The sequence below is a fragment of the Rattus norvegicus genome, chromosome 4, assembly GCF_021556685.1.
Source record: "Rattus norvegicus strain SHRSP/BbbUtx chromosome 4, alternate assembly SHRSP_T2T, whole genome shotgun sequence".
NCBI classification, from domain to species: Eukaryota; Metazoa; Chordata; class Mammalia; order Rodentia; family Muridae; genus Rattus; species Rattus norvegicus.
The window spans coordinates 23,281,363-23,293,503 of NC_141537.1; the positions used below are offsets into that span (position 1 = coordinate 23,281,363).

The window sequence follows — 12,141 nt, forward strand, 5'->3', positions numbered from 1 at the left end:
TACTAACACTCACTCATGTAAATGTACTTTAAAATATCCTAGTTTCTCTTGTTAGTAAGAATAATACCCGAATCATTGCTATATTTCTGTACATGAAAAATTATATAACTACTGATTTTTCAAAGTGATGTATGTTTAACTTGATCATCTCTTATTATCCAGGCAGATTTTGTTATGGATTGTTAATAATGTAGAGATGGTAATGTGCCATCTGGAATCCCAACTGTAGCTGCCTGTGGTGACATCCACATGCTCATGGTCGAAATCCTCATGTTGAAAGGGAAGAACAACCCGGGAAGACAAAGCCGTCTACAGGATTGTATCTCAAGGTTTACCTTTCACTCAAGTCAGCTGTGATTCTTTTTAATATACAGACTATCATTCAAATCTAAGAGCAGGCTTGAGAATCTGTATTTCTGGGGTGATGATGATTCTATTGATGCCTGAATTCCAGTTAGTATAGACATGCAGAAAAACACTGATGTCTCTCTGTGCTATGCTTGCTTGAACTTGAGAGCTGGTTCTTTCTTTTTTAAAAACAGAAACTCTCAAACTCTTAACCCTAACACGTGAATCTATGCAGTTTTCCAAAATGGTATTGGTAAGCTCTGAGCACTACTAAGCCACTTCTACAGATAATGATTAGAAGATGTTAACAATCTATTTTGCTTAAACTAAAGATGTAAATTCTGTCACCAACTCTAATCATGTAGTAGTGCAGGGAAGTAAATTCATTTTGAATGGATCATATCTCATGGACTGAATGTAGGATTAGATTAGTTGTATTCTTTTTCAAAAATGGTTGTCGTGTTATCTATGGCAACCTTTCTGCCCAAAATGCTGAAATGCCGTTATGTATATAAAACCATAAGTATACTTTATAGGTACTTTTCAAAGACATATAATATTCAGACTCTGAGTTTTGTCCCAATTTTCATTTAGTGATAATATCTGAAAGCAATTTATCTGTTATTTAAATTGGTCCTCAAGAAGAATCTGCCACCCAGGAGACCCAGCTTTCAGGTGAGGAAGCTTAGTCCAGGAGCTGCAACTGCCTAGTCTGATTGTGCACAGAGAGTGCATGTTAGAGAAAAAATGGAACCTCTCCGTGTCTTTTATTCTTTGACCTCTCCTGGATGTGCTTTATGTATTAATATTTAGAATTAATATTTAAGCAAGATACTTTCTCCAAAAATTATATATATGATTACACTGAATATATTAGCGTGAGTTCATTACTATTGAGTCTCCCACTTGTATTACTCCCAGTTGACATTACAATCATTTCCTTACATTACCAAAAGACATAATAAATAATATAGTTTTAGTCAAACACACTTGTTAATGACCAATTTTTCTTTGTAGTAAATAAAAACATTTATTCTAGTTTATGATCTGTTAAATTACTGGAGCTTAAACAGCATGTGTTAAAGTTTTATTTTCCTTTTCTCTTTTCTTTCCATTTCTCTTTTCCCTTATTTCTTTTTTCCTTTTATCTATTTCTTTTTTTAATGACTCAGGAACTCCTGTAGTTCAAACTGGCACTTAATTCCTGATATGTCTACTTCTTCAACTAATTAATATATAATAGGAGCTGTCAAGTTCTAGGTCCTATGGTTTTAGAAGCTGATCCATTAATCTTTTCACCGACTTTAGGAAAACAGACATGATATTGGGTGAGTCAAATTTATCAAGTTCTAGAAGGAAATCTGGAAGGAAATTTTTAGTTAAGACACATGATACACCTTATAGCTAAATGAATTACTTTGTAAAATGTAAGAAAAATGAGATTTTTGTATTTAGGCATTTAAAATTCCTGATAAAGCAAAGGAAATAAATTAAGATATTATTATAAAGTATCAGACAAAAATAGTAAGAGAAGGGTGAACTTTTCTTGCTAATGAAAACTCATGTAAGTTTTGGTACTATTTGTGGTGGTTGAAAAGAATATATTTACCAAAGAGGTAGTGGCAATGTCCAGTAAGTTTTCATCTTGATATTTGTCCTCCTGAATATGTCCTATTTCCTTCTAGGTCACAATTAAAGGAAAGATGGCATAATGGGACTCAACAAATGGAAGCAAGCAAGTAGGTCCTGCCCTTTCAGAGCTTCTTGTTCTAGAACAAGTCATTTAGGGTTTGGGTTTCACAGGTCTTATTTGCTATGCCTATAAACAATGGTTTCCCCAGAGTTGGGAAACTCGAACAAGGATGAGAAATCTGCGTAGTGGACTTCTTCATGCTCCTCATAGGCTCAGTAGCTCTTAGACTTACTTGAAACAATATTTCCTAGTATTTTCACCTGTTCTCTGAGCACTGAGAAAATCAGTTGAAAAATCAACCATCATCTGCATAGTATTACCCGGGAACGGGAGATTTGTGGATTGATACTGCCCTTTTAAAAAACTAATCTTTAAAACCAAAGTTATGATTTTTCACTTGGTTGATTTTTTTTCCCACTATTTTCTCCTGCTAATTAAGGCAGAAGCATGAACTTACAGTAGAAATAAAAGTTCACAAGGTAAGGACAACATGCCAACTGATGCTTGTGACTGAGAAATGGAGATATAGGGTAAACAAGCAATACACTTCAAAATCATCCCAAGGTAAAGCAAATTCGTATTATGTACTTTAATTCAGGAAGAGGACTTTCTCTTAAGGAAAAGGATATATAAGAAATTGTATTACTTTCCATCTACAAACCTGAATTTAATATAGAAAATGTAAACGTGGATGCTATTAGAGCTCCCGAAGTTACTCAGAAATGCTGTCTTTACGGTACGTTACTATCTGCAACTTCCAAATGAAAACCCCGCATTATTTAAAGTGGCCTGAAATGTCCATGCACACTTTTGATATGCACAATTTTGCTTTAGTTTTACTGATACTAGCTTAATGTCCTTCCTAAGAAACATTTGCTTCTTCTAATGTGCAGAGATGTTATTCCAGGATTTAGACTCCACATTACATATTTTAGTTTGTGTGTTTATGTTTACAATCCAACTTGTATTTTGTAATTGGTATATCCTGTAGGAAAAAGGTGGAAATTCATTTTTAACACATGGATATCAAATTGTGATACTAGTATTTTATTTCCTCACTGAATTTCATAAGAGGCATAAAACCAAAGTATTTATAAAACCTAACTGTAGCATGCTGGATTTCACAAAGATAGATGGAATGATATTGCTACATTATTGTTTTCGTAGAATTGAATTTCACTCTGCTATCACTGGGAAGTACTGTTTATATAATCCTCTCTTCAAGACAAGTCTAACCATCACATTTCAAATAAAACAATCTCAGATGGAACATGTGTTTTCTGCCTTCATAATGTTTGTTGAATTTCAAGTGCTTGAAGCCCTGAGCTGATTTTGTAGAAGTCTACACTACCCAGGTAGAGGTGCTTTCTCAAAAAGATCAGGACTGTACACAAAGAAAGGCACCCCATCAGCTAATGCTCAAGATCTTTGATGTTCCAACTCCAGTCAACATCTGACTATGTATATACTAGAGAGTCGAAATGACAACAGTCTATCTTCACCAGACTCTTGACCTTGGGAACTATGATCCTTTTGCTTATAGTAAAACTACAAAGTTTCATGGTGGCATGCTCTTATATATCAATAGTCATTCAAAACAGGGGGCTGCCATAACAAAAACATTAAAATGTGCTTTGAGAATTGTCTTTGCTAAACGATAGCACATTTAGGAGTCTTTTGAATTATCACTGTGAGTCTTTTCAGAGGACAGAGGAGGGTGGCGTGTCTTATTTTAGAACTTTCCTTATTTCTTTGAGGCACAGCCTCTCCCAGAACCTGTGGCTTGCCTTTCAACTAGACTGGAAACCAGCAAGCCTCAGCAATCCTCTTTTGTCTGCACTTCCATCCACTTTAGAGTTGTGATTACAGATGTTTCCAAGGTGACCAGGTTATTACTGTGGAAACTTGGATCGAACCCTAGTCCTAATCATTGCATATGTCTTGTTGAGTCATCTTTCTAGCCTAACTAAACTTCAGGGACAAAATTGGAGAAGAGGCTGAGGGAAATGCCATCAAGTGACCCACCCAGCTTGGGATCCATCTCAAGGGAAGGCTCCAAGACCTGACACTGTTACTGATGTTATAATGTGTGATAGGGGCCTATATGGCTGTCCTCTGAGAGGCCCAATAAACAGCTGACTGAAAAAGACACAGATACTTACACCCAACCACTGGACTGAAGTTGGGCACCACTGTAGTTGAATTAGGGAAAGGCTGGAAGAAGCTGGAAGAGGGCAGCCCATAGGAAGACCAGATGTCTCAACTAACCTGGACCAAGATCTCTCAGACACTGAGCCATGAACCAGGCAGCATACACTTGCTGGTCTAAGTTCCCCTCCACATTTATAGCAGAGGATGGCCTGGTCTGGCCTCAGTGGGAGAAAAAAACGTTCCTAACCCTTGAGAGACTTGAGGCCCCAGGGAGTGGGGAGGCCTGGTAGGGGGCATCCTCTTAGAGACATAGAGGAGGAGGACTGAGATAAAGAACTGTAGGAAAGTGGACTGGGAGGAGGACAATGACTGGATTGTTAAAAATAAAAGTGATAATAATAATAATAATAATAATAATAATAATAATAATAATAGGTACTGTTGCAACATAACTATGAGGAAAGTCTAAGGAATGAAAGAAGTTGTAACAAAGAACATGCTAGTTATGATGAGAAATAGTAGTCACAGCACTCAGCAAGGGAGGTCATGAATGTGAGGTTTTGCTTCAGTTACAGAGACACTGGGGGGTGGGGGAGGTGGGATCCTCTAAGCCACCAGGAGAAGCACTTTCCTGCTGCTGCTTTATTTTGATAGACTACATTGTTACACAACAGCTGTCTGTGGTCCTTGTCTGTTAATGTAAGCAACTGTATCACCTCAGGTTCAGCTTGCTCTGTATGTTTGCTTTTCTTGCCATCCCTGCCCAACCCCATTGCATGTGTAGTAATTGTTTCGTCTTAGGAAACTCTAGTTGTTAAATTGAGAATCTCATTGTTTAGGTATCATATTTTAGAAATTGTTGATTTTTTCCCTGTAATTTTTTTTACTTGAAGATCATCAGGATTCTTTTGAGGAGAATTTGATGTTTGCAGACAGATTTATTATATATTTTCCTTTGGACAATAGTCCAAATATTTACCTTTCAGCTATCTATTTTTCATTTATCTACCTATCTATTATCTATCATCATCTTTATTTACCTATTTATTTATCATCTAGATAATTACTTTGCTTTTTCTTAAGGCAAGTTCTTGATATATAGCACTGTAGATTGATATCTTGCAGGTGAAGACAGGCACAAGATAAGGCAAGGCCTTGGATTTGGGCAGTGAAAAAGTAAGGTGGGGACAGAGTCTTTGAAAGGCAGGAGAGGGAGAAAGAGAAGAAGAACCAAGATGTAGGCAGAGAAAAATGACCCAGATTCATGTGACCTTAAATGGTCACAAGTAGTTATGAATATTTCTTAAGGGATGGATTTTTATAGAACAATTTGTCTTATCTAGGTGAGCAGTTTATATCATTATTAATTGATTTACTATGTGGATGTTTTGTGGATTGAGAATTTAAGATGTAAATCTGATTGCTAAATTACAAGGTTATTGAGTTTTGGTTTTAACATGTAACTCGGAGTTATAATTATAACCACAGGGGTGGGGGAGATGTTGGGCATGTAAGCAACGTCTGCAGCAAGAGAATTGCAAGAGGGCAGCTGCTGCCCGGCTCAGATGTAGCTGGTGGCAGCATGGTATGGAGATTGGGAGCTTAGCTTTGCTGACTGAGATAAAAATACCTTGGAGAAGCAATGTGGCACTCTGGTGCTGGCACTAGAGTGAGTTGGAAGATTTGTTTTTTAATATTTATTTACCACAACATAGCATGAGCCGTGCTTAAATTTAGCATCCTCTTGCCTCAAGTTTATCAATCCTGGGATTGCAGGCATAAGTGGCCCAGCTACCAAGATATGGCTTTTGCAACATGTTGCCTGAGTGTGCCTGTTCATTCTGACTGATCAAAGCTCCTACCAACCTCAGCATCTTGGACCTTTAATATGCTAGTTTAGCACTTAATGTGTTTTTGTATGTCCCATACCTTCCAGTAGATCGCCCTCACATGAGTTCCTGTGGTTTATTGTTCAACAGAACCCAAACAATGAAAAGAGTTATCCAAAGAGCATGCCAGTCTTAGTGATTCATGGCAGTAACCTCAGTACTCAACAAGGAAGGTCATAAGCATGAAATTACTGTGGTCAAAATCCTTGGCTTTGGTATTTATTTTCTAGACACACCTTCCATGATGCCAATAGGGTTGTTTGGGGGTTGGAAGGGAGGATACCAAATAAAATAAAATTGTAATGAATTAATCAGGTAATTTTCAAATGTAGCTTTTAATTTTGGTTGAATAAAAATTCTATTAAATTACACCTAATATTGATATCTATCATTTATATAAAGAAGCTTCCCCTATTTTTTAACAATCCAGTTAACTGACATTATACATATAAGACTGTGAACATTTTTAAAATTCTCAACTCTTTAGCAGATACAACATAAAATCGAAATGTCAACATTTTCCATCTTTTTCACTTTTATATTTATCATTTTTTATTATTTATTCATTTAATGTATATGAGTTCACTGTAGCAGCCTTCAGACACACCAAAGAGGGCATCAGATCCCATTACAAATGGTTGTAAGCCACCATGTGGTTGCTGGGAATTGAAATTAGGACCTCTGGAAGAGAGAAGTCAGTGCCATTAACAACTAAACCATCTCTCCATCCAACCCACCCCATCCCCCAATTTTTATTTCTAAAGCTGGGAGTTGAACCCAACATCCTGCAAATGTGAGGCAAGAACTTTGTGACTGTGCTTCATTCCAAACCAAATACCAACATATTAAATGCACAACAAGTAGAACGTTAAGATTTTGTCTCCTCTTTCATTTGAAAAACAATTACCTTTTATCACCAATATTAATTTTCACTAGAAGAACACCCTAAAGACCAGAAGATATTAAAATTGCCACTTTAATTTTAATAGAAGTTCACAATACCATTGTTTGATTTTTTTCCTGTAGACTTTAAAAATTGTATTAGTAATCCTAATATAAATCATAGGAAAGAATAAAGTCGTCAGACAAAGGAAACAAAAAAGATATAGACTCAAACACATACTAAATAACTACATTGTGTTTCTACATTACTCATTCATATTAATGTAAATATTTAAACAAATATTTTAGATTTTTGTTTTAATTATTGCCTTGAATTGTATAGGTTTCATACTGCCTTTGCCACTGCAAAACATGTGTATTTGGATTCTGAGCTATTGCTGACTGTGAAACTTTTGAGGAGTAAATTATCTTACTGTTCAAAATATACTTGAGTTTGGAATAGCAATAATTAGTAACAATTATGTAGAACTTATTAACTTTTTTATCATTATGGATTTTGTTTCTTAATGCAAACTAAATATACCTTGCAGATTAAATTAATCATTAGAACTATTAACTGGAAATGTACTTTACTAGTTTAGGTATCCTTTATTTCATAAGAGTAATAATTATAGCCTGTGTTCTAAATAATATACTGACTGATCTTATATTGTAGAAGTCAATGCACATTTTTAAGTAAAAGAAATAGGGTATTCAAAGGAGACATTTAGATGCCCCATTGAAAATCATAAGATATTTCTGCACTCACCTTTGTAGGTTAGCTTGAGCCGTGGAATATTTTGTTTAGATGTTTCAGTGACAGGAAGATATAGCACAGTCACGATTAACATCATCCAAGCATGAAAAAGGTGAAGATCTTGACTTCTGGGCCTTGGGTTCTCATCTTTATTAGCATTCATGATGAAAATTTTGTCTTCCAAACACTGTTACTTCACCCTTAAGAAGCAGAAAAAGAAAATACTACTCAAAGGCAATGTCTTGGATTCTCCTAGAGTTAACACATTTTCGGAAAGAATAACATGTTCCCAAGCCATCATTCCTCCTTTCTTTTGCTTTATTTTGAGAGACATAATACCGAGAAACTGAATGAGAGCTAAGTAATAAAATTCAAGTTTGTCTTTAGTTAGAGGAATGAATGTACTGGTAGAAATTCAACTATTTTGCTATGAATAACTTCCTTCTACTTGACTTGCTTTATTTTAGTTTAAATGTATATCTCCTAGGAACCAAGTTTGTTTGTTTGTTTGTTTTTCAAAGCTTGGTGAATGTGTTCATAAAGTAAAAATGGTGGTAGAGCTTTTGTGACTCAAGACAACATTCAAATGGAAAAGACCCTTAAATGGGAACAGATAAATGACAATATTTCCCTCTTTCCAGACTACAGTGCTTTAGAGATGTCTAAGTTGGTGACATTAGATCATGATACAGAAGTTAGATTGTTAGCCTGGCCTCTGCCATTACTGCTCTACACAGGGCAGGGTTGCACATAATGTTATGTTATGAAACATGAAAATTTATGAAAGGAGAAAAGTAGTGACCAACTACACTGTCACAGGCAGCTAGCTGACTGGATGTTCTTTATGGTAATTAAAATATATAAAGTCATATTTCAAAGTAAACCTGAAAATCAAGGTTACGAGTGGCATTTATTAAACATGTATGTCAGATATGTTTAAAATGTGTTCTGTATTATCCAAATAATTAAATGCTAACAAGACCAATGGAACAAAATTTCTTAAGTAATTTGACTGTTGAGAAAAAGAGTACATAGTTAAAAAATTCTTCTAATGTCATGTGGCTAACTAAGAAATGAGTCAAAACAATAGATTAGGGCTTGATCTAGTGGATGCCTTCTTCATGCTTAAACCCAAGGTACTTTTTGTTAGTTTAGCCTACTTTGGTCTTCAAACTCTAATGGGGTATTTAACTTCTCTTTTTTTTTTACCAGTAAGATTCATCCATTTTTCTAGTCAACAGGAAAGATACTGTGAGGTTGGAGTCTCACAGGCAGTCTGCATGTGGTGCCTGTTCCTTTTAATCATTATACAGAAAATACATGCATTTTATAGTTAAAAGCTACACACAAAATAGGCACAAATCCTATTTTAAGCACTGTTATTAATTATTGTTCTTTCAGAAAAATATGTCAAGTTTATTTGTGTTTGTTTCAGAATATTTAACTAAAATTGATTATTTTCTCTGAGGATCAATTACTCAGTTTTTTGAAGTATGTGTCAGACCCTTGTTCATTGGTTCAGAGTTTTGGTGCTCTGAAGAGAAGCTCGGACCCTATTCATGCTCATGCTAGGAAAGCTTTATATCTGTAAGCTATAGCCCAGAACTGATAAAGATTTTCAGTATTGAGCTAACTTTAAATCTCAAAAGGGAAAATCATCTCTAAACATAAAATAACATCAAATCTTAATGTATATGAATTTATTCATATGTCTGATAGGCATTGAGCATTTATTTCAATTTTGTATAATTTTTTTTGTGTGTAGAAAAGGCTACTTTTTTTGTTCAAGTAACTACAAATAGTAAACCAGAGGGGAAACCCCAAGCTGGGACAAATACTGGCCACTGCTACCCCATAGTACCAGGGGAGGTGGTCCTATACCCTTTTTTCCATCAAAGTCGACTGCCCTTCTCACTCTGCTGCAGCATCTATGTGGCAGGGCCCCATCTTTCTTACTTTGGGGTAGTAAATTTTCAAAATATTTTCATAGGCCAACCAACCAGACACCTCAGAGCTCTCAGACACTAAACCACTGACCGAAGAGTACACGTGGAACAACCCATGGCTCCAGCCGTATATGTAGCAGAGGATGGCTTTGTTGGGCATCAGTAGGAGCGGAGGCCCTTGGTTCTGTGAGGGTTCAATGCCCCACTGTAAGGGGATGCCAGGGCAGGGAGGTGGGCAGGAGGTGGATGAGTGGGGGAGCACCCTCAAGTAAGCAGGGGTGGGGGGATGGGATAGGGGGTTTCCAGAAAGGAAACTAGGAAGGGGAATAATATTTGAAATGTAGATAAAGAAAATACCCAATAAAAATGAAAAAAAATATTTTTACCAACTACGCTGAGTAAGTTGTATTTTCTCAATTATTTTTATCATCTTCAAAATAATAATAATAATAATAATGATAATAATACAATTATCCTTTGGGTATAATATTTGATTTTAGAATTTATGGAGTATTGTACTCGTTTATTTATATATCTATTTAATGATATTTTTTTAAAGTTACAACACTATTTTATTCACATTTACTTGATACTTCTTGAAGTTTTTACCCAAGTGATTACAAATAAAAGGTGTGAGGGCTATTCTTGGTTCTCAACTTGACTACATTTTGAATTAACTAAATTTTGAATTAATTAACTCAGTGGGAACATATGCTGAGTGGGATTTTTTTTTTGCATTTTAAAACTTGATTTGAGATTTTAACTTGGATCCTCATTTTTTCGACTAAATCATTTCTGCAGCCTATTATTTTAAAAAGCAATGGTGAAGTATGTTTGCACTATTGTCAGAAACCATTTCTCTCTTGAAAATCTGTTAAAAATCAGATCAGATTTGAATTATATATTTAACTACCCAGTGTTTAATAAAGTCAATCTTTCAAACTTGTAGTTTGTCCTTATGTCTCATAGATTCACCTTACATATTTGTTGATTTTGACAATACTTATCACAAATTTGTCTATTTAATTTTAGTAGATGTTTCTATTTTAACTATGTGTACCTCTCTCTTTTTTCTCTCTCACTCCTTCTATCTCTGTCTCTCTGTCTCTGTCTCTCTTTCTCTGTACATATGCATAAACACACACACACACACACACACACACACACACACACACACACACACACACACACACACAAATGGCACCTGCAGAGCCCAGAGGCCCCTGGAGCTAGAATTGTGAGCAACCATATCTGGAAGCTTATAGCTGACCTTAGGCTCTCTGCAAGAGCAGTATGCATTTGAACCACTGAGATGTTTGCCAGGCTCTACTAAATGTATCTGGAGACAGAGTCTCTTCTTGTTGCATGCTAAGGAGCTAAGACTGTTCTCAAGAGAAAGGTTGCCCAGTTACCTTTGACTGCTAGATTCCTGGATAGTAGGTGCACGTCACCACACCTGGGTGTAAGCTTTATGTACATTTCCAACTATATTTATATGTGCTGACATGACATTTGCATATATAGATATACTTATGTATGTATTTTTACATAATACATATATTACATAAGATTTATATACTATATAATTTGAGTCATTAATGTCATATCTTACTCTCAGGTTTTTATGTGGGGGAAGATTGAATTTATTCCAGAAGAAGTAAAATTTTCATTCTGTGTTAGCTGTTTTTGTTGTGACAAGCACCATAGTCAAAAAAATAATGTAGGGCGGGGATGGTTTATGTAGTTCATTGGTTATAGTCTCACTCCATGAGAGGAGGCTGGGCTCAAGATGAGAACCTGAGGGAGAAACCATAAAGGAAGACTGTCTGCGGATTGCTTCAGGTTCATCTTCAGCTACTTTTCTTACACTCAGGTCTGCCAGGTCATGGATGTCACTGCCCACTGCCATCAGTGAGCTTTTCACCCGTACATCCATTAGCAATAAGGCAAACACGTCCACAGGAACACCCAGTGGGGGCAATTCTACAGTTAGTATTCCTCTTCTCGGGTGTCCTGATTTTATACCAAGTTGAAGAAAACTAACCTGCACACTACACAGATGATTAAAATACAACCTAATGTTTTTAGAATTGAGATGCAGGAATGTTATAGAAAGAAGCTGAAGAAAGTAAGAGTCTTTTGTGAGTAGGTTTAAGATAGATGTGGATTACACTTCATTAGTAAGGTTAAAGTAGACCTGCACTCATTCACGAAAGACAGAACAAATGATGAAAAACAGAAAGAGAATTCAAGAAATAATGATTCCTGGCTCTGGGTTCTTGAAAGGCTAAGAAGGTTGCAAGATAGCTTTTGGTGGACAGTGGGATTTGATGGAGAGCATACCAAAGAGAAGATTAACTTTTAAGTTCGTCTCGTACCACTATGGGACCTAATATATGCACTGCTTTCCTGTCCTTTGTGTTTGCTCAGTAGTGTACGTTGGTCCTATTACACCCATCAATGTCTGTCTCATTT

The 12,141-nt window shown here is 35.9% G+C and overlaps 1 protein-coding gene across 1 annotated transcript in view; it reads right to left on the reverse strand.

Moving 5' to 3' along the window:
* The window catches only part of Sema3d (semaphorin 3D), a 186,960-nt gene that overhangs the window by 116,537 nt on the left and 58,282 nt on the right, over positions 1–12,141 (reverse strand). The window contains 1 exon segment of the mRNA NM_001104633.1: positions 7,733–7,920. Within this exon segment, the coding sequence (NP_001098103.1) occupies positions 7,733–7,883 (151 nt within the window). The 5' untranslated portion in view covers positions 7,884–7,920.